This window comes from Python bivittatus, unplaced genomic scaffold, assembly GCF_059951505.1.
Source record: "Python bivittatus isolate LINGU-HERP-01145 unplaced genomic scaffold, Pbiv_v1 ctg000000_np1212, whole genome shotgun sequence".
NCBI lineage: Eukaryota > Metazoa > Chordata > Lepidosauria > Squamata > Pythonidae > Python > Python bivittatus.
Window position 1 is genome coordinate 4,204,863 of NW_028277028.1, and position 28,000 is coordinate 4,232,862.

Below are 28,000 nucleotides of genomic sequence, written 5' to 3' on the forward strand. Positions count from 1 at the left end.
TGGCTCAACATTGGAAAGACCAGGCACTACCTACAGTTGAGGAGTGGTTAGTTAAGCTTTCAGAATTAGCAGGAATGGCGAAACTGACAGTGATTATAAAAAAAAAAAGCATTGATAAAATTTAAGAAAGACTGAAAGCCATTCATTGACTTTTTGCATGAAATTGAACATAGTCAAATTGTGACATATGGTTTCAATGATTAGCTATAACTATAGACTATCAGGAAAAGTAGAAGCTATAATCTAAAGTTAAATAAGGGTTGTATGAAAGGTTTTTTTGTATATATCCTTTGCAAAAGAAGTTGGAAGTCAGTTTGTCAAATGTCTATAAATGTTTGTATCTTTTCTTCTGTTTTTTCTTCCCTTTTCTATTTTCTATTCTGCATTTCTACTACTATTTTCCTTTCACAATTCTCTTGTTTCTCATACTGTCACTGTAATATTTTTTTCTTAAATTTGTTCATTATGACAAATAAAAATAAATGAAGAGAAAAATAAGGAAACTTGGGACATGTCCATATTCTGCACGTAGAATGCACAAATAGCCTTTGACAGTATTTTAATCCCTCTGCACCTATTATAACAAATGAGTGCTTTCCTTTTGACCTAGCTTAGATTATTTTCAAATGAATTGAAGAAGTGAAGCACAATTAGAACAGGCAGTGGCTGTGCTTGTACTGTTACAAAGAACATATTTATTTCTAACATTTTCAGAGAAAATGGCAAAATGCTTTGGCACTTGTAATACTTATTTTTAGGCCATCACTGTTTCAGTATCCAACTGCCATACTTTAGCATTTGTTGCTAAAGGCTCTCCTCTTTCTGCTGACTATTTACTGTGTTTGTCCATCATAGACTGGCTTCTTCAATGGGGAACCCATCTGTTCTGGTAAGCTTGGAAGCAAAGAAAGCACAGAGGCATATTGTACCCATGCTTACAAACTTATATGCTTCCATGCTAAAAGAAAAATGTATCTGGTTCCCCCATGCCCCACCTTGCCAGTAGGCAAAGATTTGTCTTCTAAAGAACTGGGCCATAGACCTGAAAATGAAGAGCTCTGATCCATGCAATGCCTACTAACAGTTTTTAAAGGAATGCAAAACAACACTGCAACTAACCAAGGATGTTGTGTTAGCAGAGAATATGGCAAGAAAGAAGTGAACTGTTGGAAACTATGATGCACCCATAGCACTCTACAGACATGCTTATACTCACCACTGGTTCATGGTGATGAAAACCACCCTCTCAGATGATTTTGAAGTTATGAAGACACTTCTAACTATGTCTGCATTTGGGGCTTTCCTCAAAAATACAATCCTTTCAAGAATGTACCAGAAATGTTAATCACTCTTTGGAATAGTTTCATATAACTTCATTTAACAGCAACTCATGAAGTCAGGTTTCAGTTTGAACAAAGAAAGTTTATTACCACAATTGCCTGTCATTGTGGCTTTACTCTGTTGCTGCTTTCTTTAGGATTTTGATTCCTATTTCTTTTTTGCTTGGTTGTATTTACTTCTTGTTTATCAAACATACTTATATCATAATTTTGCAGTTAAGGAACTATTGTAAAAACTGAAGGATTCTGGCTCCATGTCTGTGCCTGCCCATTCCATAAACTTCCTCCATATGTTAGAGTGGACATTCCAAATATCACTCAAAAAGATCAAGATAATCAGGTAACTGTCCTTGTTGTCCACAGGGGTAATGAAGAAGTTCCTTCCCCAAAGATGTGATGGGCTCATCCTAAAAGAGAAAGGCACTACAGATAAGAATTCATTCTTCTAAAATCCTATCCCAGAGATCTAAACCCCAGTAAAATTAGTATTTAATTCTATTAAATTAATTCCTATTAATGACTTTAATTACAACTGGCTTCAAAGCATTTTAGGTAGCAGGACAAACTGTATTAATACACTTGTTAAAAAAAATTAAAAATTTAAGAGCAGTCATGGCACGTTTTCACCCCATTGAATTGGAGCTTAGTTCTGAAATCTGAAGTACACATCAAATGATCTAATTTATACCAAATTAACTATCTGCCTAGATTTTAAGTCCTCTGTTTCTGTCTGGTTTTTTTTCTCTCTCTCTCTCATTGGCCACAATGTATTCCCTGTATTTCTATTCCTTCTTACCACACATTTTAAAAAGCAATTGCAAAATAGCTTTAGTGAACTAGGAAGGGGATGATACCATCACACACCAACACTAGCCAATATGTGCTCTTCATAGCACGCTCATCCCCAATTTAAAAATGACCACAGAGAATTTGCAAAACAGTGCAGAGCTGGCCCTGTAGGTAATGCAGGTCACCAGACCTGGCATCCATGGAGCTTATTGGAGTTAAGGGAAACTCTCATTTGGCCCATATGCTCAGTTACTTGGCTATGTACTTGCTGACAGTTGCTGACATGTTGCCATCCTTTTTGGTTTTCCCAAAATGCCCTTATCTCATCTGATATTGTATAGTATTATGCAAGAGCATTGCATGAATGAATAAATGACCAGAGAAAATATTGAATAGACATTTTTCCTTCTAACTTGGAGTTGGCCTGTAACTGTTGGATTGAAAGAAACATATTTGTATTGAAAGCAATGAGGATAATTTCAAACCTGTCTTTTAAAGCAATTATAGAATTCTACAGGGCACCCTGCCTTTGTACTGTATAGGTCCTACAGAAAGAACATTTCATGCATCTTAAACCTCTAACTTTGACATAGAATGTGCTAAAAAGTAAGAGAGACCCCACCTTGTGATAATCAACCAGATCAGCTAATGTTGAATGTTGCAGTTGGTCGACACCAAGGAAACTGTACGAATCTCCAGAAGCATCTATCAGGAAATGTTTGCAGCCTTCTGCTGACAAATATGAGAGAACATAGCCTTTGATCTTTTCACTGACCCGGATCAGAAAGCTTCCAGGTGCCAAACCCTCTAAAAGTTCTTCTGCTTCTTTGGTGGTTAAAATACCTGTTCCCAAAACAAAAGCAACATAAATAAGGAAGTATTCTTTGTGTTATATGGGAAACATGCTCTAAAAGAACAGACTAACCTTCAGTCTTTGCCATAGCTTGTCTGTCCAGTGTTTTCATCCACTTAAACATTTTCCCAGTTAATACTACATAGACTTAATTCAATAAGGCAGGTTTTTTAAAACTGTATTCTGCAGAACTCAAGGTCCCATGAGAGCTTGATGGAGTTCTGTGAGAGACTAATGGCAACAAACACTTCTATTGAATGCCAGACTTGCAGGGCTTCCATAGCATTTTTTAAAGGTATGGCAGAAAGGGCGGGACTTGTCAGTTGACATTCAGAAGCCCCACCTACATAGGAGGTGTTTATGCCCATGATGCTCATGATGACGCATCACTGTGTGGGCCTGAGAGGCAGGTAACATTTTTTTTTTTTAACTAACAGGTTAAAAACAGGTTTAAAAAAATTGAAAACCACTATAAAGAATCTTAACAAGAACCTTTTGTTATATGATATGCTTGTACTTTTTGCAGCATGAGACAGAAAACATTGCTCTCATCTGCAGTGATGCTGAAGATACAGGTCTAATCTTTCACATATAGTTTCTCCTTTTCCAAGGCTTATGGTCGATCATGGTTTAGGAGTTCTTAGATTATTTATTGTAAAATTATCATCTGTATTTATATATCGTATTTCAAGTGCTGAAAACACTTTACAGATACTAATCCTTTTGGCACCTTTTGAATGAGAGAGAAATGTTTATTATAGTCATATAATAATATGACTATATTATTATATGACCCATAATTTGTAATTAAGACAGCCAAGAAAGTCAACCAGCTGAAATATTTTATTACAGTACTTGTAATATTATAATTGCAACTAATATTGTAATTATAAGACAGTAACTTGTAACTTTAAGCAAGGTTATTTCTTCCTGATGATCTACTTAGAGACTTGTTAACCATTGCTACTGTATACACTTTTCCTTATTAAAAAAAATAACTGGAATTTTATTCTAATGTTATAGGACATTTCTTCCTGTTTTAAGAACCAGATGTCTGATAAATATTTGCTCTACAAATCTAATCTTTCTGATAAGCACTGAAACATCCTGGTTTAGCATACTAAATAGGGGAAATTTGATAGAAGTGTTCTTTATTTTGTTGAAACAGTACTTTGTTTTCCCCTCACATGAATTAGATGCTTCAGTAATAATATGGGTAGTTCCCTGAATTCCCATATCTGAAATGTAAACTTCTTTCTAGATAGGAAAAAATGGGGCATGATATTCTTGTGTCTGATGGAATTCCTTTATGCTTGCAATATTTGGAATCAGATCAGTTGCATTACCAGATAACTTAGAACAAATTTTAAACCAATGTGTAGCTCTGCGTCTGTGGTAAGGAAAAGGAAAGCTGAACAGTGTATTAGTATGTCTGTGCAGTATAAGTCTTCATTTTGGGAGGAAGATGGTGCACACTTAAGAAAGACGGAATGTGTCAATAGACCTGTGAATGCTCCATTCTTCACTGTCTCCCAGGCTGAATTCTCACACCCTTTGATTGAGACAAGTCAGTGCCCCTACCGTGGAACCAAGGTGCTATCTGATCTGTTGATTTCTCAAAGCCGGCTCGGAGGTTGAACTGCTCTTCTTTAAACCACCGAATTATACTCTTTTGAGTAGAACTGGGGACAGATCTTTGTAACCTTTGTTTTCTGCCATAGTAAAAGAATAGGTGGTTTAAATATTTTGATGGATTTAAGTTCAGTTTTAATGCAAAACAAAAAGCACTTACTCATTAGGAAATGTGCATAAAAGCACACTAATTTTTAGACTAAAGTATATTTATTGAAAAAGAATTTTATACAGAGTTAAAAACTACCGAAACATAAAGAGAAAATTAGAAAAGAGAAAAAGATATGAAAAGATAAAAGAAAAAGTGAAAAACAGTAAAAGTCAAAGAAAAAAAGAAAGAAAAATATTTAAAGAAGCGACTTCTGATCTTTGCAGCAGTTACAAACATGGTTATTAGCATCTATGCCGTCCCAAATTACATAACATGTTTCCCTTCTTACCATAAACAACCCTTTTTAATCAGTAAATCCTGAAATCACCAATTCATTTTTGTGGAGGCACCTCTTCCTAAGCAGAAGGTGTTCCTCCTTATTACTGCTGTGACAATCACTTGCTTGGCATTTTTTGCATATCCAAGCTACACCACCAAACAAAAGAAAAGAGAAAATGTGAGGCAGAAGCTTGCTTTTACATCTAAATTGGCTTCTTGTGATAGGCCAAAGGACTTGCTTGTGCTAACAGGCTCCATGTTAAACACGAAGCCTTGTTTTGCTTTAGCATCAGTTTTAAAGAACAGGACTCCTTCCTTCCCTGTCTTTTTTCTATCTTTGCCTTTCTTAACTTCTTTAGATTTTGCAGGAGAAATAAAGTTCTACAAGAAGTTAACAGTTCTTAATAGATGTGAAAAGAAGGTATCAGACCTAGACATAATGCCACATAAGAAATTGTAGTCAACCACTATCAGCAGGAGAAAGCAATATAACAAAGACGAAGATGAAGACAACCAGTTGCAGTCCCACGTGCGTGGAAATGGAAAAAGCAAGAAGGCAAAGAAAGAACATTAGAATGGTTTATATGAAGAAGTGTGGTAAAGAATCAATAAAAATGAAGTGGAAGTATCAGAAATTATGATGTTGTATATCCTAAATGGTTTAAGGAGAGGTATATCCAGAACAAAGTAGCCAGCCACATAAAGCCCTGTTCTACCCACATAAAGCCCTGTTCCACCAGACCTGCTCTAAAGAGGCTCTAAAGACTGCTCTACCTGCTCTAAAGACTGTCTCAGATGGGAGACAAGCAATATTTGTAGCTACAGTTTCCTAGGAAGATCTCTAAGGACCTTCCCTAATCCTGGTCTTCCTTTTTTGTTCCTCTCTTTTCCTTCCCAGTTTTAGATTATGACAATGAATTTCATAATTACTTTTCATCATTAAGTGCCCAATTGTAATCTTTCATTTAATAAAGAAAAGGAACAAAGGAGTTTAAATGGTTTGATTCTTACACTATATACTCACAGTTTACTCAAATGAACATAAAAAGGAAAAGGGGTTGTGTTTTGTATATTTGTAGCATGGCCACACTTGAGAGAATGAAATGCATGACGGAATGAGAAAAATACTAAATAAATGCAGGAAACCTGGAAGAAGGTTTTTGTGGTGTTTGAGGACTGACTGACAAGTCTAGCTGCTAAATGTGAGTAGCCCAAAGGCAATGAACCTATCCAATGAAATCATTTAAACTTGTGTACAATGTGGCTTTTGCAGGTAAGGCCTATTGTCCCCAGCCCAATTTCATAGAGCACTTATAAAAGGAAGAAAAGTGACATTCAGCAGAGCCATCTTGGGCTGTTCATGCCTTCCTCAGCAGGACAGTGAACACTCCTCTAAGTTACTAACCTCTCTGTTTTCCCATTAGCTGTTTTAGCTGTGAGGTTTTTAGGCTTTGGTGGCAGAGGTGGAGGAGGTGGCTTTCTTTGCTCCTCTCTCTTACAGGCCTTGGAAACGTCAGCTGCTTTGCCTTTGTGGATGCCCTGCAATGACAGCCTCTTGTAGTCATCTCGTGCGTGTTTGGCAAGGGAGCGTCGCCTTTCATCTGCTGCTTTGGACCTCCGTACTGAAATAGCAAAGGAACATTGTTACTCAGTCCTTTTTTCAAGGTCTAGAAGCACCCATAGGAATTATGAAATCATGCCCATGAGTGGGAGAAAGCCAGAGAGAATAAACCACGTGTAACATTATTCCACTGCATGAATGAACTTCCATAATGAAGACACTTCCATAGGGGATTTTTACAGCAGTTCAGAATCAGCTCTGAACTTGCCTGTTCTCATGACGCCAGCTCACCTCCTGAGTATAGCCAGTCTGTTGCTGGATTCACTGCTGTGTATACAAGAACTGTTTTGCCTCCTACTTTCCCCTTCCCCTTTCCTTCTTTCTTTTTGAAGCACTGCAGCTCAGCAAAGCTTCTGGGCGATCTGTCCTCCATTGGTGGAAACCCCCACCTCCCAGCTCCTTTCTCTCATCATAATACTGTTCTCCATGTTTTGAGGTTGGCAATGAGTGAAGAGAATCACATACCAGCTTCACAATGCTTTTGAGGGATTGGGGAATGGTAACTGCAGTGGAAATCTTGAGGGATAGAAATGCCCTCAGCCTGATCAGTGCTTCTGCACTGCGCATTCAATTTGGTCAGCACAGCTCTCCAGGTAGGTGGATTCCTTGGAGGCCTAACAATGTTGTGTAAAATTTTAGGGGATTTGTTTACAAATAAAGGGCATTGGCATAAATAGAAGTTAAAGCTTCATTATTCCAACAGAGAGCCAAAATTATTGCTTCTACAGCAGAATTTCAGACAGATACCAAGCACTTTCTTTTTTAAAAAAAGTCTTTGCTAAATGTAACATGTAACCCTTACAACTGGAATTTTAGAGTATGATTTTATATAATTGGCCTTGTAAATCCTTTCTCCATTCAAAATGATAGGCATGGTCACATAAAAGGGTCAATATTAGTGTGCCATACACGATTCCAGCCAATCAGGATCTTCTTTGTCCAGTTTTTGAATTGATTCAGCAGTGTGATCTAGAGTTATTTCTTCTGATGCTCTGGTCTCAGTGGCGATCGTCTTCATTGGCATTTCTCTATTCTGTCATAGATAGACAAAGGTAATGGTTTCAATTAATGTATCAATAATTTTCTTCCATGCTAATAATTCACAGTTTGAATTATTTATAAACAATTTTAGCACTTGATCTTATAAGAGCCATATGTTTTGAATGCTGTCATTGCTTGGTGATTCAACCAACCCTGGAGTGGCTGGCACCTTGAGGACGCTATCTGAGCCTAATAATTTCACCATCAATCTTGGGTGATATTTATTATTTGTAGGACTATTGTTTTATTTTATTTTAATTTAATTAATGTTTATTCTTTTACTGTAAATCGCCCAGAGTCACTTCTAGGGAGATGGGTGATGACAAATGTGAAATATAAATAAATTAAAAAAAAACATATAAATCTTAAATTGCAGGTTAAAATTAGCTCTCCACCTCCTCTGTTGGGCAACCTTTCCTGACTTAGTACCTCTAGATATGTTCAATTGGCCACAATGACTGGATTCACATCCAAGACATTTTGAGGATCACCAGATGAAGGAAGGCTGCTCTGGGACCAAGAATATGCTACTGTGCAAGCCACTTTATGAACCAATACCTCCATTCAAAGATAGCTAGCACTTTTTCTTGTCTGAGCTGAACATTTTTGTGTCAAAAGATCAGCAAATAATGTATGTTAATCAATAATACTAGAAATTACCAGTCTTTAGAAAAATGTTATTGCCTGATTCAAATATACACGTCTCCCCCAATTTGGAACTCACAGGTTTTCCCAAGTACATGTAATAAGAGAGAGCTTGTTTAAAGTCTCTTTTTCACAGCTCCTCCATGCCATCCTGCCACAATTTTGGCCTCACCCTTTACTGCCCGTTCCCATAGCATACAGTAAACTAACAAGACCATCTGGAAATGTAAGTTTGAGTATTTATATGTGTGCATGCTGGTTTTTTTAAAGGTGACAACTGCATTTGGATTTGATCTGCATTCAGAAAAATGACATGCCTACTGGAGGTGAAGACAAAACTTTATTTGCATTGTATATGCCCAGAGAGACTCGCTTTGTTTTCTTACCTGCTGAAAATTATATTTGCTTGAATTAGGGCTACAGTCTACCAATATCTGTTCTACACTTCTCAATTTAGTCACAGGAGCCTAAAACATCAACAAGATAGGAATAAAGGGATGTCAATTTTCTTTCACTTATTCCCACTCTAACATACAGTATGTGGAAAAAGAGAAAGCACCCACCATCATCTTGTTTACTTCCCATACTTGGAGCATTAACATATATAGACAACGATGGCCAGAAACTATGAGCCAATATTCTTTCAAATATTTTTCAGTGAGTGGATTTTCAGCGAGGCCCCATTTTCAGCAACAGTCCTATTTTATCTGAAATCTTTATTTCAATAAGCCATGATTGACTGAAAACATCTTGGAACCGAGGAGCCTTTGGAACCAATCTATAGTAGGAGCTTTTCTTTAGTTCTGTGTTGGCTGACTTCAGCAAAGTATTTCCCAAACCATTCTTCCAACTCCATTTATCCCTTGCCTTGCCCAAATATTTTTATGACTGCAGATTTGCTATCAAGTCATATGTGGCTTTTATAAGTGGGAGTAGTGTCAAAGCTGTAGAACCTGATCTGTTCCCCCACTCCTTTTCTGTTTTGACTGCAGGCAGAGGAGGAAGAGATTTTCCAGTTGCTTCCACCACCCATCTATTTTTCACTGTTCGCCCTCGCAACTATAGCCACCCACAGTTTTTACTTTGGAATTGGCACCAGTGAAATGTACGTGCAATTACTGAATACAAAAACAACACCTAATTGGCTGCACAAATAGAAAGCAAATTAAACCTGGAGTCAGCAGGAAGGGGTAATTAAAACTGGGCTCAGATTATACTTGGGACTACATTACCCACACAAACCACCTTGCAGTCAGCTCCACACATGTGGAGGCATGCATACAGTTTGCAGAGTTTAACGCTGTGCACTTTAAATGCATATAATTATTGAAAACTGGTGCTAATAGCACTAATGCTAAAATATATGTGACTAGAGAGCACATTATAAACACAGTAGATAGCATATTTCAGAAAAAAAGTCCAGTGCTCTCTTCAGAAACTCAAGAGAGTAAAATCCTTTAGTATATCCTGCTTGGTTCAAATTCCTACCTACTTGGCAAATTCATTGCATAATATTGAGCCAATTACTATCTCTCAACCTCATCTACCTCACAGAATATTGTGAAATGGAGGAAAGGAAGCATCATAGGCTATCCTGAATTCTTTGCAACAAGGGCAAGCTAAGAAAAACAGAAACAAATTAATATCTAAGTATTCAAATGCAAACCCTTCAAGTTCACCAAGAGAGAAGAAGTAACATTGCGTGTGATATTCTAAACCCAAACTCAGCTGAACACATGCAAAATAACAGAAGGGAAAATGGAAAAGGCCATTGGGTCAATCACTTACAGGGATTTTTTTTTTACTTCTTTTTGAATGTTTTGTTTTCAGAAAGAAAGAAAGAAAATCCCAAATTAGGTCAAACTGTATATCCATGTAACAGTTACTGATCACGGGTTGATGCATATCAGAAAATGCAGCCGGCTAGCTCAGTAGAAGATGAGTGAACTTAGTGTCACGAGCATCCTGTTGAGTTAAAGAAGTACTTGTTTCACTAACAACTATGCTACTGCAGAGGCTCTCTCTCTCTCTCTCTCTCTCTCTCTCACACACACACACACACACACACACATAAATACACATGTCTTTTCCTTGATAGGTTGCAAGTTCTTAATATTTTACTGATAGAAAAATATTCACACAGTTTTGTACCCAGTTACTGGCCAGAGGTTGACTTGAAGTATGGCAAACTGAAGATGGCTCTGTGAAAGCAGAGTCGACGACCGCAGCAAAGACCAAGGAACCAGTGAGTAGACCTGTACCTCAGAACCTCTCTGGACAAGGAGGACAAGAAATTGCCCACATGTGCTCTGGATGGCTGCTCCCCATAAGGAGACCACAGAACAGCGGTGTCCCACAGGTGTGAGTGCTGGGAGATAACAGGAATAGCTATCTTGCTCGCAACCGCAGTTGGCACCTTTTAAAGGACACTAAGTTCGCTAACCTCACTTTCTAATCACTTTTGGAAATTGAATGTTAACTACTTTTAAGCTATTAGAGACCTTCAGAACAACAAGTTTGAAAACACTGGGTGTTTGCCTTCAGTCCTGAATGAAAGAAATTTTTATTCATAAATTTAAGAATTTAAAGGATTTGAAACGAGCAGCAAAAAGCTAAATAAGATTTTGATCTTAGAAAGTTATAAATGGACTAAGGGTCCAGATAACATTGGAAGATTGAAACTTTTACAATAAGATTTGGGAATTAATTATAAAGAACAAACAGCTTCTCATGGGAAATAGATTCTGGTTTGGTTTTTACAAGACAAAACAAAGATAAGCAATTTCATGATTTTAAAAACTGGATACCAGAGGGGACAAAAACTTTTGGATAGAGGAAAGATTTACAGGCCTGTAAAATGTTGCAAAACGTTATAATAATAAAAATAATGAAGAAGACTTTTGAAGAATGAAATCAGAAAATAGTAGCCACAATATCAACAATATCAGTAATGATGTCTGCTTCTAAGGATAGACTATGCCCAAAAGATGTTATTGAAGAAATGATATATGTAGAAAAAAATTTATCTGATGAGGTAGAGATGCTATTGAAAGTGGATTTACAACTTACAGGCCAAGAGAATGACTTAGAAAAGGATGTTTCACTGGATCCACAAAAGAAAGTGGCTGAGGTTCTAAAATTTAAAAGGGAAATACAAATGAACCAAGAGAGTGACCTGGATATTTTTTTTTCCTGCTGGATTTACAAGAGAGGCTTGTTAAAGCCTTGAAGAATTCTGTATGATGGGATAAAGAAGAAATGAAGAGAAATCAAATCCTGCGACAATATTTGAATGAAGTAAAGATTAAGAATGTTAGAAGTAAAAGGAAGGAATACAAAGTTGGTTTATTTGATCAAGGTTAAAACAAGATATGTTGTTACTGTACTTTGGGTAACCCTTTATGGACTCTCTGCTGATACCAGGACTGAAAAGTTGATGCTTTATGGATCTGTTTATAGATAAGAGATGGGATATCATATGCTGGTCTATGACCGAAATAAAATTGATTGATTGAGATGGGATATGGGATATGGGATGAAGAAATAAATTGTCAAGTTCAGCCCAAGAACAACAGCGAGATACTCCAGAACAGTTTAGCTCCTTTATTAGCTTACACCTAATAAACAGTATCTCGCCAGACTAAATCTATACCACAATAACAGTAACTATAACCATGAGGCCCGGGGGGGTGGGGGCGGTCAGTCTCATTCTCTTGGCTTTCCCTTGCTCCGGCTGGGGAGTGAGGAAGTGCTTCCCCTGGAATGTCTCTTCCCCCTCCTGGCAACCTTGAAGCTCCATTCCAGAACTTTCCCCGTTCATGCCTTCTATCACATAAATGTTTGTAACCTTAGAGGGAGTGAAGAGTAGCTAAATTTGTTTATACTTGTTGTGATGAAGGTTGGAAGTCACCTCTTTATGTATTTCTTTTCTCTTTATTATATTCTTACTTTTTCTTCTCTCTTTTTTCTTTTCTTTCTTTCTTTTTTTTGCACTTGTTACTCCTTTCTATTCTCTTTACTTTCTTTAAGTTTAGTTTGTATTAGACTGTACTATTATAATAAAAATTCTTAATAAAATTATATATGCCAATTACCGGCCAGAGGTTGAGATATATAACTGGATACCAGTTATAGGAATACCATACTGATGATATCACACTCTGTGCCACTGGACGACCTCCTGCAGTGGTCTCATATAGAGGTTAAAGAAGAGAGACCTGAGCCCTGAGGCATCCCACACTGCAGAGGCCTAAGGCTCAACTTCTTCCTCCCACCAACATTGACTGGAATTAGCCACAGAGAAAGGAGAACCACTGCCAAACAGCATTCCTCACTCCTAACTCCCAGAGTCAGCCCAAAAGGATACCATGGTCAATGATATCAAATACTGCTGAGGGATCCAGGACAGATATACCACCCTCATCCCGAATCCTCCACAGCTCATCCGCAAACATGACTAACACTGTCTCAGTGATTTAACCCAGCCTGAACCCTGACTGAAAACAGTCCAGATAATCTGCATCATTATCATAATCATCTGAAGCTGAGCACCTATCACCCTCTCAATAACCTTCCCTAAAAAGAGGATGTTGGATTATGGATGAAAGTTGTCTAACATGATCAAATTCAAGGATGGCTTCTTGAGAAGGGAGCATATCACTATCTCCTTCAAGTCCAGTGGCACCACCCCCACCTGCAATGAGGCATTAATCACCACTTGGACCCAACCATATGCTGCCATCCAAGAGGCCTTAACCAACCAGGAAGGGCACAGGTCCAGAACACAGGTCGCAGAGCTCACAGCCCTGAAGACCCTGTCCACTTCCTCAGGAGTAACCAGCACAAACTCTTCCCAGATAACCGAACTCGTATGTGCCCTGGTCACGTCCATAGGGTCTGCCCAGCCAGCATCCAACTCTGAGCCAAGTTGAGTTACTTTATCTGAGAGATGCTGAGAATATTTCTCACAGTGGCCTACAAGGACTTCCCAGAAAGACCTGGTCACCCTGAACAGGGCTGCAGGCCAGCTATCTGCAAACGCAATAAGAACAGAGAAGTGAGCTTGCTTCACTGCTCTTATCACCATGAGTTAAGTCTTAACAAAGGCTCTCCCCTGTGCTCAGTCACCCTCACTCTGTTTGTGGGCTTTCCCCAATCTTCCAGTTTAGTCTACAGCCTTGGAATTATCTGGAGATGACCCATCCAGCTACTAAAAAGGTCTGACTCTGGTCAGCTTTTTTAAAATCAGCCAACATTAGCCTGGTGCTGCCAGCTTCTTTGATTGCAAAAAGGAGAACGGAAGCATTTTGCAGTAAGTCAGATGTTATTCTGTAGTTATATTATCATGTTCCAGAAGAATCAGGGGCTCACACTGTAAGCTTATTTTGCAGTATGTGACTGCAAAATACCAAAAAGATTAACACATTTAACATGATGAATCTTTTCCTAAAAAAAAAAAATTGCAGGAGATTCCTCTATTTTCTAGTCTCTAGTCTTATAGTCATTATAAGGCTTATAATCTGCATCATGAGACTCACTAGCTCAGAGCTTTTTTCAAGTGTTTTATTCCAGTTTTTTATTCAACTTATTTTGTTAACCCAGTGAACAAATGTTCCTGTTTCCCCCCTTATCTACCAGCCCATGTGACCTAGTAACCAGCCTTCTTGACAAACATGCCTTTGTTTTAACCATTAACATACAGGCATATTCGTTCTGCTCAGTGATTTCACTGAAAATCCACTCTTGACAGAGTAATTCCTGCTCTTGTTCTAAAGACAAAGGGCAATGAGTCTAGTCTCAACCCCAATGAATTACTATTCAAAACAGGTAAAAATAAGTAAGTAGAAATCCTTGCTAGAAGGGCTGTGGCTAATTTAAACAGTTCCAGGTTAGAGGAGAAAAATAACAGTAATGGGGGTTCCTCTCCAGTTATTTTAGCCGTTTTTTAGTACAACTTGGTCTAGGGGTTGGGGGTAGGATTGAAAACTGAAATACAGTACAAAGATGTAGTGCCTATAGAAGTCCCAATTTTGCAGGATTGCTCAAGGGTATTCTTGCAATTGCAGGTGGAGTTAATCATCAGGTAACTCTGCTGAGTGATAATTGGGGGAAATTAGTTTAGTCCTCCAACAAATTCAGGCTCAATTGGCTGAGTTGGTTATCTTAAATTTTAGGCTCTGGATGACAGCCTCACTCCTCTGACCCAATTAAGTGTACGGTGCAAATAGGACTAACAAATTTCAGTGACATATCAGTTAAAAGGATTATTAGCCCTATGTATAATACCTTCCTCATTCTGTAATATTAAAAATTACACTTCAGCAGTAATTTTCTATAGTTATGTGGGCTGCAATGGGAAGGGTCACAGGTTGAACACCTTGGCACAAAGAGGCTTTCTTGGCTCAACTTACTATAGCAAGCAAGCAAGTTAACCTTCGCCACTCCCTCAGTGCTAACATCCTGATCCACTTCAATGCTCACTGGGACCCCAGTAGCTCATAAAGGCATCATTCATCGGATTCACAGTGGAATTCTTTCCACCTCAGTTAACTTTCATTTTAATGTTTGAATAGTAAGAAATGACAAGAACATTACCTGGACACATTCTTGATTTCTATGATTTCCAACAGCTGGTGTGTTTTCCACTCTCTTCAGTGCATCTCCTTTCACAAAGTTTTTACTGTCTCGTGGTATCTCAGATCCAGGCTGGGGATTTGATGGAAACTGTGGGGCAGATGGTACTGAACCCTTGGTGACTCTTTCCATTAGGGTTCTTCTATAAATGAAGAAAAGAAGTAATTTTGCAAGTAAACACAAGCTTTTCAAACACTTTCTGTTTTTTACCTGCATGTGCTGCAAATACAGAAACTGCAACAGAGGTTACTGTAAAAAAATGTTTTGATAGGCATCTATATCTATACTTTTATGTCCTAAATCTTGAAGTAGTATACCACTGAAGTGGTACAATATCTCACAAAATGGGCTCTACTACTCTAAAAAGCAGATATAGGCTGGTCCTTAAATTATCCAAGACACACAAACCACTGTTAATGCTTCCCCACATTTGGATTATATGGAAGACTCATATGATTGTAACTGAAACTCCTTCCTTCCTTCCTTCCTTCCTTCCTTCCTTCCTTCCTTCCTTCCTTCCTTCCTTCCTTCCTTCCTTCCTTCCTTCCTTCCTTCCTTCCTTCCACAACTGTTTCAAATCAGTGGCACTTCTCTGTCACAGAAATTATTGGTATCCTTTTTGTGAAATTTACAGATCTGGGCCTCTTAGGCCAGCACTAGCTTCATGAAATTAGATTTAGAAGTGGACATTGGAGGAAAGGATTGAATGTCCTCTTCCCCAGCATCTGCATTCTGACCAAAATGTCAGCCAGCAGCAGCTGTATAATTACAGTTATAAAATAGAATGATAGGAGACATCCAACACAGAACTTCTGCCTGCCTCAAGGACCTGTCAACTATCCTGCCCCCCAAATAATATAAACCATTCCTGTTTTATTTAATCACACATAGGTCTGTTCTTCCTGTCCTGAACATTTTACAGTTGAAACTAAGGACAAATGTAACAGTTGGTGCCCTCTTGTCTCCCTTCTTCCACTCCACATTTTTAAAGGCTCTTGTCAGTCTGCTGTGTGGTGACTTCATTTAACAACTTATACAATTCTACCTTACACTGTTTTAGACCCAAGTACAATGGTGGTCCCCTTCATGGATCACTGCCTTGTCGTGGCGAAGGGGCTTGCGTAACTCAGTGAAGCCATGAGCTATACCGTGCAGGGCCACCCAAGACAGACAGGTCATGACAGAGAGTTCTGACAAAATGTGGTCCACTGGAGAAGGAAATGGCAACCCACTCCAGTATCCTTGCCAAGAAAACCCCATGGACAATGTTAAAAGGCTAAAAGATATGACGCCGGAAGATGAGCCCCTCAGGTCGGAAGGTGTCCAATATGCTACTGGGGAAGAGTGGAGGGCATTTCCAAGTAGCTCTAGAAAGTGTGAAGCGGTTGGGCCAAAGCCGAAAGGACGTTCAGCTGTGGATGTATCTGGAAGCGAAAAGAAGGTCCAATGCTGTAAAGAACAATATTGTATAGGTACCTGGAATGTAAGATCTATGAACCAAGGCAAGCTGGATGTGGTCAAACATGAGATGACAAGATTGAACGTCGACATCTTGGGAATCAGCGAATTGAAATGGACGGGAATGGGTGAATTTAATTCAGGTGACCATTATATCTACTACTGTGGGCAAGAAACCCTTAGAAGAAATGGAGTTGCACTCATAGTCAATAAGAGAGTGGGAAAGGAAGTAATGGGGTACAACCTCAAAAACGACAGAATGATCTCAGTGCGTATCCAAGGCAAACCATTCAACATCACAGTAATCCAAGTCTATGCCCCAACCACTGATGCCGAAGAAGCTGAAGTTGACCGGTTCTATGAAGACCTACAACACCTTCTAGAACTAGCACCTAATTAAGATGTCCTTTTCATCATAGGGGATTGGAATGCTAAAGTAGGAAGTCAAGGAGTAATCGGAATAACAGGCAAGTTTGGCCTTGGAGCACAAAATGAAGCAGGCAAAGGCTAATAGAATTCTGTCAAGAGAACAAGCTAGTCATAGCAAACACTCATTTCCAACAACACAAGAGACGACTCTACACATGGACATCACCAGATGGTCAATACCGAAACCAGATTGATTACATACTTTGCAGTCAAAGATGGAGAATCTCTATACAGACAGCAAAAACAAGACCAGGAGCTGACTGTGGCTCAGATCATGAGCTTCTTACTGCAAAATTTAGGCTTAAATTGAAGAATGTAGGGAAAACCACTAGACCACTCAGGTATGACTTAGATCATATTCCTTGTGAGTACACAGTGAAGGTGATGAATAGATTTAGAGGATTAGATTTGGTAGACAGAGTGCCTGAAGAACTATGGAAGGAGGTCTGTAACATTGTACAGGAGGCAGCAACTAAAACCATCCCAAAGAAAAAGAAATGCAAGAAAGCAAAATGGCTGTCTGATGAGGTATTACAAATCGCTGTGGAAAGAAGGAATGTGAAAAGCAAGGGTGAAAGGGAAAGATATAAGCAACTGAATGCAGATTTCCAGAGAATAGCAAGGAGAGATAAGAAGGCCTTCTTAAATGAACAATGCAAAGAAATTGAGGAAAACAATAGAATGGGGAAGACTAGAGATCTCTTCAAGAAAATTGGAGATATCAAAGGAACGTTTAGTGCAAAGATGGGCATGATAAAGGACAAAAAAGGCAGGGACCTAACAGAAGCAGAAGAGATTAAGAAGAGGTGGCAAGAATACACAGAAGAACTATACAAGAAAGATCTTAATGTCCCTGATGTCCATGCTGGTGTGGTCACTGACCTTGAGCCAGACATCCTAGAGAGTGAAGTCAAGTGGGCCTTAGGAAGCATTGCTAACAACAAAGCTAGTGGAGATGACAGTATTCCAGCTGAGTTATTTAAAATACTAAAAGATGATGCTGTTAAAGTGCTGCACTCAATATGCCAGCAAGTTTGGAAAACGCAACAGTGGCCACGGGATTGGAAAAGGTCAGTTTACGTTCCAATTCCAAAGAAGGGCAATGCCAAAGAATGCTCAAACTATCGCACAATTGCACTCATTTCACATGCCAGCAAGGTTATGCTCAAAATCCTACAAGCTAGGCTTCAGCAGTACGTGAACCGAGAACTACCGGATGTACAAGCTGGGTTTCGAAGAGGCAGAGGAACTAGAGATCAAATTGCCAACATTCGCTGGATCATGGAGAAAGCACGAGAGTTCCAGAAAAACATCTACTTCTGCTTCATTGACTATGCAAAAGCCTTTGATTGTGTGGATCACAACAAACTGTGGCAAATTCTTAAAGAGATGGGAGTACCAGACCATCTTACCTGTCTCCTGAGAAATCTGTATGCGGGCCAAGAAGCAACAGTTAGAACCAGTCACGGAACAACCGATTGGTTCAAAATAGGGAAAGGAGTACGACAAGGCTGTATACTGTCACCCTGCTTATTTAACCTATATGCAGAGTACATCATGAGAAATGCCAGGCTGGAAGAATCACAAACCGGAATTAAGATTGCAGGGAGAATCATCAATAACCTCAGATATGCAGACGATACCACCCTAATGGCAGAAAGTGAAGAAGAACTAAAGAGCCTCTTGATGAGGGTGAAAGAGGAGAGTGCGAAAGCTGGCTTGAAACTCAACATTAAAAAAATTAAGATCATGGCATCTGGACCCATCAATTCCTGGCAAATAGAAGGGGTAGAAATGGAAGCAGTAACAGACTTCATTTATTTGGGCTCCAAGATCACCGCAGATGGAGACTGCAGCCATGAAATTAAAAGACGCTTGCTCCTTGGGAGGAAAGCTATGGCAAACCTAGATAGCATATTAAAAAGCAGAGACGTCACCTTGCCAACAAAGATCCGCATAGTCAAAGCTATGGTTTTTCCAGTAGTAATGTATGGCTGTGAGAGCTGGACCATAAAGAAAGCTGAGCGCCGAAGAATTGATGCCTTTGAACTGTGGTGCTGGAGAAGACTCTTAAGAGTCCCCTGGACTGCTAGGAGGTCAAACCAGTCAATCTTAAAGGAAATCAACCCTGATTGCTCATTGGAAGGACTGATAATGAAGCTCAAGCTCAGATACTTTGGTCACCTAATGCGAAGAGAGGAGTCTTTGGAAAAGACCCTGATGCTGGGAACGATTGAAGGCAAAAGGAGAAGAGGACGGCAGAGGATGAGATGGTTAGATAGCATCACTGAAGCAATGAGCATGAAACTGAGCAAACTCAGGGAGGCAGTGAAGGACAGGAAGGCCTGGCGCAATATGGTTCATGGGGTCACAAAGAGTCGGACACGACTTAACGACTGAACAACAACAACAACGGTGGTTCTTTGGGTTTAAGTTATACTGAAAAAACTCCATCATTATCCTGCATAATACTACACATTCTCTGTCGTTCTCTGTCTGCAAATGGCTTATTGCAATTACAGCATGAAACATGCCAGATTAGAGCATAACGTTTTGTTATTATCTACAGTGGCTGAATATTTATTTTATGTTATTTGCAAATGCTGCCTTGAAAAGGCTATATAGTCTTTAAAGGCAATATAGAAATATTTAAAGTTCATATATATTTATGCTCTCATGCAGGTAAACACAGATTACTGGATAGATGTAATGGCCAATCTTCAAAACATCAGCTCTCCTAGGAGGGAGGAAAAGGCAGGTCAAATTTTTTGAAAAATATTATCAGGTGCTATCAGATGTCATGCAAGGACCCTGTCTGACTTCCATAACGGAAAAATAACAGCTTTGAAACTAAAAACTAGAACAATGCCCTTATTTAGTATTATGTTATACCCATCACTTTGAATGCTTTGGACAGTTTTTGAAAAATTGAAACAGTTTAATATTTGCTTATACCTAGGAATTCTGGGAGATGAAATCGCAATCAATCTCAGGGATGTCAAATAGAAAAAATTGGTTAGATTCTTTGTCATCTGAATTGAAAAAGGATCTTTGCCACATCCATTTTGGACTGCAACCTGTGATATGCAATTTGTTCTAGTCAGGACCTGCCCCAAAGAAATCCCTTTTGGTAATAACAAAGCCAGATTGGGTGTATTATTTTCAGTATTTGGAAGGCTATACTAACCTTATTGCCTCTACTTGCTGAAGTGACTGCTGCCTCACTCTTTCAGCAAGAATTTCACCACACAGAAAGTCATACGGTTTATCCAGTATGTGTTCGCCCATTACCCATACCCAGACATCACCATCTGCACCAAGCTTCCACTGTACAGATTTTCCATGGTCTGCAAGACAACAATAAAACTGCTTTAACATCAATGAAATTATCAATAATTTACAGTCTGTTCAGTATGTTAGGTTCCTCTACCATCCTTGTTCACTTTCATCTGTGTCTCTGGTTCTCTAATGGAATGGTAAATTAAGCCTCCAATATTTTACAAGCTTGAATGAATTAAAAAAATGATATAAATTCCATAAATGGGATTCAAGGGTATGGATAGGGTACCCATTTAGCCTTCCCATTTAAAAAAAATCAAAAGGAGATCCAACATTTTTGTACCGCTGTTTTAACAGATATGGAGGGGGGGGGGATTCAGAGACGTTTGAGATTGCTAATAGAGTAAACAAAGTTGTTAGATGGACTAATAACTGATCCTATCTGTAGTAGTTTCATCCATATACCTGCTACTACCAGTACTGATATGGGCTAGTTGATCAAAACATGCTCCAAATTGAATGCTGGATATAAAAAAATGGTAGGGTGAATATGTAAATGACATTACCTCTGCATACAGATTTATTCTAAATTCCAGAGAACCACATGTTCATGAACCTTAGGCTGATGTGCTCCTCCCTTGCCTCTATTTGCTCTTCATGCTTCCATTTTCAACTATCAGTCATTTGTTACAATGTTTGTTTCTAGCTTACTTATGGTTAAGGCAGGAGAAAGAAGCATTTTCACTCTAATGCAGGGTTTCTCGACCTTGACAACTTTAAGACACATGGACTATGCTGGCTGGGGAATTCTGGGAGCTGAAGTCCCCACATAACCTTGTTGAAGCTCTATAAATCTTATTTATAGAGAACAGGGCAAGACCACATACTTTAACAAACTTCCTTTGACCTCTTCCCTCTGATATCCCATAAATATATATGTACAAAGAGCCTCTCTCTTTAAATAAGAAATATTCAATCCTAATTTGTCATTTTTTATAGCCCATGCCAGTAATTAACCTCTTAGTGTTCTGCAGTCTCCCTCCAAGTAAGGCCCTTATGCAACAATTTGGCCTGGAAATGCCTGCCCTTGGCTTTATGAAAATCAAAGTGAGGTGGAAGAAACGTGGACAAGGATTGGTCTGGGAGACACCATTGCCTATATTTGGCACCTGAACATCAGTTCCACTCTGGTTTGGGGAAAACAAGCTAAGTTCAAAAGGCACAAAAAAATAGAACATAAGCCTCTTGGGGTCAGCTACTGATTAGCATGAACAACAGACTTTTCAATTGAGATGAAATGCACCACAAGCTATTTTAATTTCTTGAAGAATTTGTCTTTACACTGCAAAATATAGTTAATAGTAGATTTGAATCTAAACAGGGCTTCAGTTGACAAATTCATTACCTCAAACCTCCCCCCCCCCCGCCCATACCCCACATAAGGACAGGCTTCACATTTCTTGATAATACAGTTATCCTTGAATGCAGGAGAGAGAGAGAGAAGAGGGAAAAGGGTCTGAAAGCTGAGGAGGCCAAGAGGATGAGCTTGGTGCAGCCTACAGGGAAGCTACGGTATGACTGCTTTCTGCTCTCCCCGCTGGAATTTCTGGTTCCCCTAGAAATTGCTTGTGCCCGTAGGTGGGGCCTCCCTTTCAAGAACATCTGACATGGCAGCGCCGAGAAACTGTATCTGTCTCAGGAGTGCTATCAGCACAGCTTGGCAGCTGATTAATTAGGGAACCAATTTGTCTAGAGCTGCTTCAGGCCAGAAATTTGTAATTCTATTATGAAAATAACAGAATTACTAAGTAAATTCTAGCACTTAATTAGGAACGAGCCGTTTGTAAAATCAAGGGCAACATATATATATATGTGTGTGTGTGTGTGTGTGTGTGTGTGTGTAAACAAGTATAATTTATTCTTCTTTTAAAGTTGTATTATTATAAAGCACAAGTAGTACACTATATTAGTTGAATACAGTGGTATTTATCCAATAATGGCTAAATTCTAATATTTAGATGACTTAAACCTTTAGAGATAGAGAAGTTTATATCAATATTAAATTTTGCATCCAAAGATAAATGTGACATTAATAAACAATTGCAAAATACATCAAACTGTTTGTTACACAATAAAGCTTTCTGCCTTAAGCTTAATACGTAGTACTAAAGTCTCTACTATATTGTTACTTATTATTGATTATACATTTAAAGAAAACAAAACAAAATAAAAAAAACTACAAGGGCAGAAAAAAAAAAAGCTGCTGGGTTTCTAACTTCCTCCTTTTGCACCTCTACCAATTTGCGGTATTTATAAGCACTTAGGTCCCCTTAGAAGCCTTACTGTAAGTATTTATATTTGCCACGATGCATAATATATTGTATATACAGGAACCATTCTTGCTTGAATTGGTTAAGCTTCTGTTATAGATATATGCTGTTAATTTTGCCATGGCTGCATATTCTCCAAGTTTAAGTTCCCAGTCAGATATCATAGGAACTGTATCTTTCTTCCAATGTTGGGCAAAATTTTTCCTCGCTGCTATGAGCATGTATCTTAGTAAATTTTGATATTTCATGTTGATATATTACGGGATTCTATCCAATAAAAAAAGTTGTGATTTCATTTCAAATTTAATTTCCAAAATTTTCTGCATTGTACTATATATATAGTGTACTAGTACTTTTGAGTTTTTTTGCATGTGGTAAAATGTTTCTTCTATTTCAAGGCATTTTCAACACTTGTTGCTGTATGATTTGTCTATCTTGGACATCATTAATCGAACTGTGTACCAATTTTTAACATTTTGTACCAATTTTCTTTTAGATTGTAGCTTGGAGTAAATTTTATGAATTTGGTCTATAATTGTTCCCATTGTTGTGTTTTATCATACTGTCTTTTATTTGTTCTGTCTCTGTGTCATATTTACATAGGAGTTTATACATGCATCTTAACAGATGGTATTGGTTTTGTATAAGCGTATACAATACTGAGGTTGTACTCATAATTTCCTGGTTCCATCCACAGACCCAGAGTAATAGAAAGCAGTAATCTTGATTTATGCCAGTTAACAGCATTCATACTGTAACAAATATAGTATGAGTTGTTAGTTAAAATGAGCAAGGTTTACAGACTTAACATCTAATTAAACATTCAGGCAGCTGCTAGCCCTGCAAAATACTATTATCCAAACCCTCAATTACCTCAGCAGTTACTTCAAAGTATGTTCAAAGCTTCTTCATGAACTTGGGTAGAGAGGAACCCCTCTAACTTAACCAAGGCCATCTTAAGGGGGGAGATCCAAACAGGTCCCATTTTATACCACAACTTCCATGTTCTATGATACATAAGACTGGTCAATGACCTAAATAAAATACTTTGATTTGACTATCACAACAGTTTTTTTAAAAAGTCCCCTCAATGACTTCCAAATAGGAAATGCAAACTCAAAATGTTCTTTGGTGTGTTGAAGTGCTGCACTCTGTGACTGAAGCAAGACTACAGATAAAACATTTGAATAAGCTGAAGCTCTTTGTTGGCTGGAATTTTCAGTTCCATCTGGATGTGTTTTCCTTTCCTTACCATCCCACTTCGTACAACGTGGTCAACTATTATTTTGTTTAAAGGTGTTTTATGTGGAACTGGCACATTTCATCACAGAGAAAATCTACATAAACACTAAGAGTCAACAACTTGATGCACATAATCACTTAAAAAAAATATTGTCAGTATTATATCACTATCTGTGTTTTCCTCATGCATTGATTTTCAGTCTGTAGAAACTCCTCCAATTCTCCACAAAAGAATGAAACATAAGGGCACTTCCTTCTTCACCACCAAACTCCTAAAATTTCTACAGGCAATCTGAAGGCAGTTTCTAATCATCTTTACTTCTGAACACTGAGAAATCGGAACAAAAATCACTGCCACAACCGATGCTGCTGCAGTGACAACATTCTCCTCCAACTCCACTTCCGTCCACTCCACTGAAAAAAATAACATGTTCCAGACTGAAAAGAAGGGGACAAAACATTTAAATTTGACTTTTATTTTTTTCTGGGCTACAGAAATGGAGACATAAGTCATGGCCCTTACAAGTCCTAAAGCTCAGGAGTGGAATGGAGGAAAAAACCCACATCCTTATCAGCAAACAAACCTGCAACAAAGATCAACTTAGCCTTTTAACACTGGCAACCTCATGGGAACATGAGCTGATTTCAAACTGACACAGAATCCACTACTGCAAGTGCCCTGAGGCCATCAGGTGACCATTGATATTACCTTCAGTAACAGACACAGTAGGATTCTTAATATAAGAGCTGGAGAACATAAAAGAAAGGGTAGTTTTCAATTTGGGTCCTGCTCAGTTGATTTCACATAGGCATCTTTTTGGTAACTGTTGGAATTGAAAACTAGACTAGACAGGCCTTTGGTTAGGACTAGGTTGACCTGTGTATTTGGGAAGTCCCAAGCAGTAGCTACAGGACGTAGCAGCTACATCACTTCCACTGTTACTCTTCCAGACAAGGCCATTTTATTAGCACAGATTACAAAAAATGTTTTTAAGTTGTGCTAAATTACTGAAATATTTCAGTATAGTGTTACAAATTTTTATTTAATTAAAGAATTACATGTTCAGTGAATCTTCACTTTCTTTCCCAACTCCACTTCTCCCTTTCATACCTATTAATATGACAGGAACATATTTTAATAACATAGATTTAATATGGAAGGATGTAGACACACAACAGTTGTAAACCTGCACAAAGTTTATACCAGAAGAACTATGATTGGTAAACATCTATCAAACAGGCAGGAGTATCCAGGTGAGGTGTAGGTGTCAAAAAAGTAAAGATAGGGTCCGCTGCTGCACAAACAAAACCCTGCATGTAAAAAAAGGGGCAGGGCTTCAATCATGGGGCTGCCATCTCCTTTCTATCACCATAGACATTCCTGCAGACAGGAATGATCTTATGACATCTATAGTGGTAATCATTTGTGCAGACCAAGCAGCATCTTCCAGGTTGGCCATCTCTTGTGTTGATGTGTAAGGTAAATAGGATAATGGAGTAGTTAGAAATAACAACTGGCAAAGCAAGTACAGACATGCTTTAAAATCAACTTAAGAAATCCAGAGTTATCATTCAAACAAAGATTTTAAAAATCCACAAAGAAGGAATTCATAGTAGGCTCCTTCCTACCTATCCCAGTGCCCTGGGATATAATGTAGGGCTGCCATCTGGTTGAGCTGAGTCACCATGACAATGTTATTTGTATGAATCAGCATATCTGTAAAAATGGGATATTGAAATGTGCATAGTTGTTATAGTACATTGTAACTCAAGCGTAAACAAACACACCCAAATATATTTTCTGCAAAGAACAAATAATAATCTGTTATGGTCTTAGAATACAACCAAAGCAGAGCTGTTACTTTGGAATTGTTTAAGCAGATGTTATCCTGCTAAATGTGACCCAAATGCCAAAAAAGTTAGCAGTCAAATACCTTCAAAAACAGAGCAATATGGAGCCTTAAGCAAAGGAAGGCTAAGGAAGATCCTCTCCCCATGGTTAAAGGGATAGACACCCACACTGGACTCAGCAGAAAACTATACTTCCATGGTATTTGTTGTCCCATTGCTGATCCTATGCTGCCTGTATTTATTATTCCTGTTCTCCATCACCTGATTCTCCTGCAAAGTCATGGGTGATGAAGGCTAACCAATTTCATAGAGCTTGAGGGTGTCCTTGAAGGGTGTCAGAATAAAGGGGGAAATCCACAACCTGAGGTAAGACATCTTAAGGCTCTCCCACTCATGGTCTGGGGATGAGATGCAGACAAAGTCATGGGGATGTGGTGGAGAAAAGAGATTGCCAGAGCATGTTCCTGCCACAATTAGGAGCAATGTCCATGAGGCAATACAGAGGAAGTACAGCAGAGAAATTTCTTCCCCTAAAAAAACTCCTGAGATTAGATCAACCTGGTAGTAAAGATTATGATTCAACAACTGGAGACTTAATTTAGTTAATTATTAAGGGAACTCCCCTGTGAAGACTTGGCCAGTTAAAAAAGAGCTCTGGATGTATATCAACTCACAAAAGCAGCTATGTTTGGCAGTTAGGTCATTTTACTTCTGGTTCTGCTGAAGTGTAACCTGAAGAAAGGAAGAAGTTTTTAGAGAACTGGGCCCACTGCTCTGTTGGAGGGGACCTTGTTCACCCCTCCTTCCAGTTCCTGAGTTTCAGCCACCCTAGCAGGGGCTTGGAGGAGAATGCTGGACTGATCAGCAGGGATGAAAGGGAGAAGGGTTTGGGTTGACCCCGTCTCTACCATAGGTGTTGTACGCAAAGTACCAGGCTGCTTATTTTTTTAAAAAAATCTCTTTCCATTTTGGGTGGAGGGGTGGTCATTATAGTGTGAGGGAATTTGGATTTTCAAAAGTGTCTGGAGGGTATGGTCAAAAAAGTTGCAACCATGATGATACAACCAAAACTTTGCCTGTTTTTTATGTGCATCATGGAGCTTCAATCACATTATCGTGGTTGCCATCTTGACATTTTTTACCATACTCTAAGACCACCCCTATGGGATATCCTTCTCCCCCACTTCAATTGTTGCTGCAACTGACAATCCAGTTTGATGCATTGAGAAAAGTGCTTGGTTGCAACATGCGTGACATAATATCGTACCACAATTGATGGGGTTTTTCATATGAAAAGAATGACAGCTTGGTAGCCAGAAAGCTTCACCTCATTACAAATACTCCTTCTCCCCCCCACCCTTCCACAAAAACCTTAACATACACATGTGCTGGAATATGTAGGGGCAATTCTAGCAATTTATATCATTTCCTTTTTCTGAAGGGATTTTTTTATTGCACCAGAAGTAGCCAAGGTGGAGAGCTCCCTATTCTTTCTGCAGGCTCCTCTTGGCCAGCTGAACTGGCTCATTGTATTCTCAGTGTCCTGCAGTAAGAAGGAGTGAAGATGATTGACAGGTCTGCTTCAAAGTATTTAAGAGGGATGAGGACCAGAAGTAGTGCCACGTGGATGCTCCCTATGAAGCAGCCACAAAAAAGTTCTCCTGTCAAATCTTACCTCTTCTAGGGACTCATTGCTTAACTTTGCTAATCAGTCTCACCTTTGGCTCACTTCATTCTTGCAATTTAGGAGGAAGACTCACCTGCCTGATCAGCAGATTACTTTAAAGATTAATCTAAAAGCACACATCATTTAAAGCTACAAGGTATTGCTTTTTCATTCAACGACATCATCAAAGCTTATGCTGTGGCAAACCATCTTGAGAACAATGCTTGGAAAATAGGATAAAACTCTGGACAAGAAATAAGGAAGGAAATTGGTCATACACCGACCTTTTTTCAGGGCTGGCTTCAAGGCAGTAGCCACTGCTTCTCTTTCTTTCCACCTTCTGACCTGCTCCTGCCTCATCTTGAAGAACAAGATTTGCTTCTGCTCCTCGCTGAGCTCAGCCAGGAGCTCTGGGTCCACATACATGTCTGACAGGATCTGCTTCAGCATGGCTGGAAAAGGCTTCCTGGCATAAATCAGAGCTGGCCCTGGTGGGAGAGGAGCACGTCACTCTCTGCCACTTGTCCGGGCACACATGAATGGCTGAAGGGGAGGCACAAATCTATCCCCACCCTAGAAACACAGCAGGAGTGCTGGCTCTCCACATGGCAATTACGGCCCTAATGGCTGCAGCCTTATTTTAGCTCGGACTTCCTGCAAGGATGGAGGAAAAAAAAGCCTAAATAACAACCTGAGAAAAACAGGAACCAACTTGGCTGCATTTACACAGAAAGGTAGTCTCCAGAATTAAGAACTTAATC

General features: G+C 38.9%; 2 protein-coding genes across 4 annotated transcripts in view; one reads left to right on the forward strand and one right to left on the reverse strand.

The window, feature by feature from the left end:
* CSGALNACT1 (chondroitin sulfate N-acetylgalactosaminyltransferase 1) overlaps positions 1-599 on the forward strand; it is a 32,279-nt gene extending 31,680 nt beyond the window's left edge. The window contains exon 9 of the mRNA XM_088136068.1: positions 489-599. Coding sequence (XP_087992194.1) covers positions 489-532 — 44 coding nt within the window. The 3' untranslated portion in view covers positions 533-599. The remainder of the gene's footprint in view (positions 1-488) is intronic.
* On the reverse strand, positions 1-28,000 carry SH2D4A (SH2 domain containing 4A). 3 transcript variants are annotated; one of them, XM_088136270.1, is made up of 9 exons: positions 27,524-28,000; positions 20,059-20,218; positions 14,946-15,123; positions 8,738-8,818; positions 7,575-7,698; positions 6,450-6,666; positions 4,564-4,694; positions 2,752-2,972; positions 1-1,747 (listed from the first exon to the last, which is right to left on the reverse strand). In XM_088136270.1, the coding sequence occupies exons 1-9, from the start codon at positions 27,687-27,689 to the stop codon at positions 1,655-1,657; spliced, it is 1,371 nt and encodes a 456-aa protein (XP_087992396.1). In that variant the 5' UTR covers positions 27,690-28,000; the 3' UTR covers positions 1-1,654. The 3 variants fall into 3 exon arrangements, with proteins under 3 accessions (XP_087992396.1, XP_087992322.1, XP_087992469.1); XM_088136196.1 differs by having other exon boundaries at positions 14,946-15,126; XM_088136343.1 differs by lacking the exon at positions 8,738-8,818 and having other exon boundaries at positions 14,946-15,126.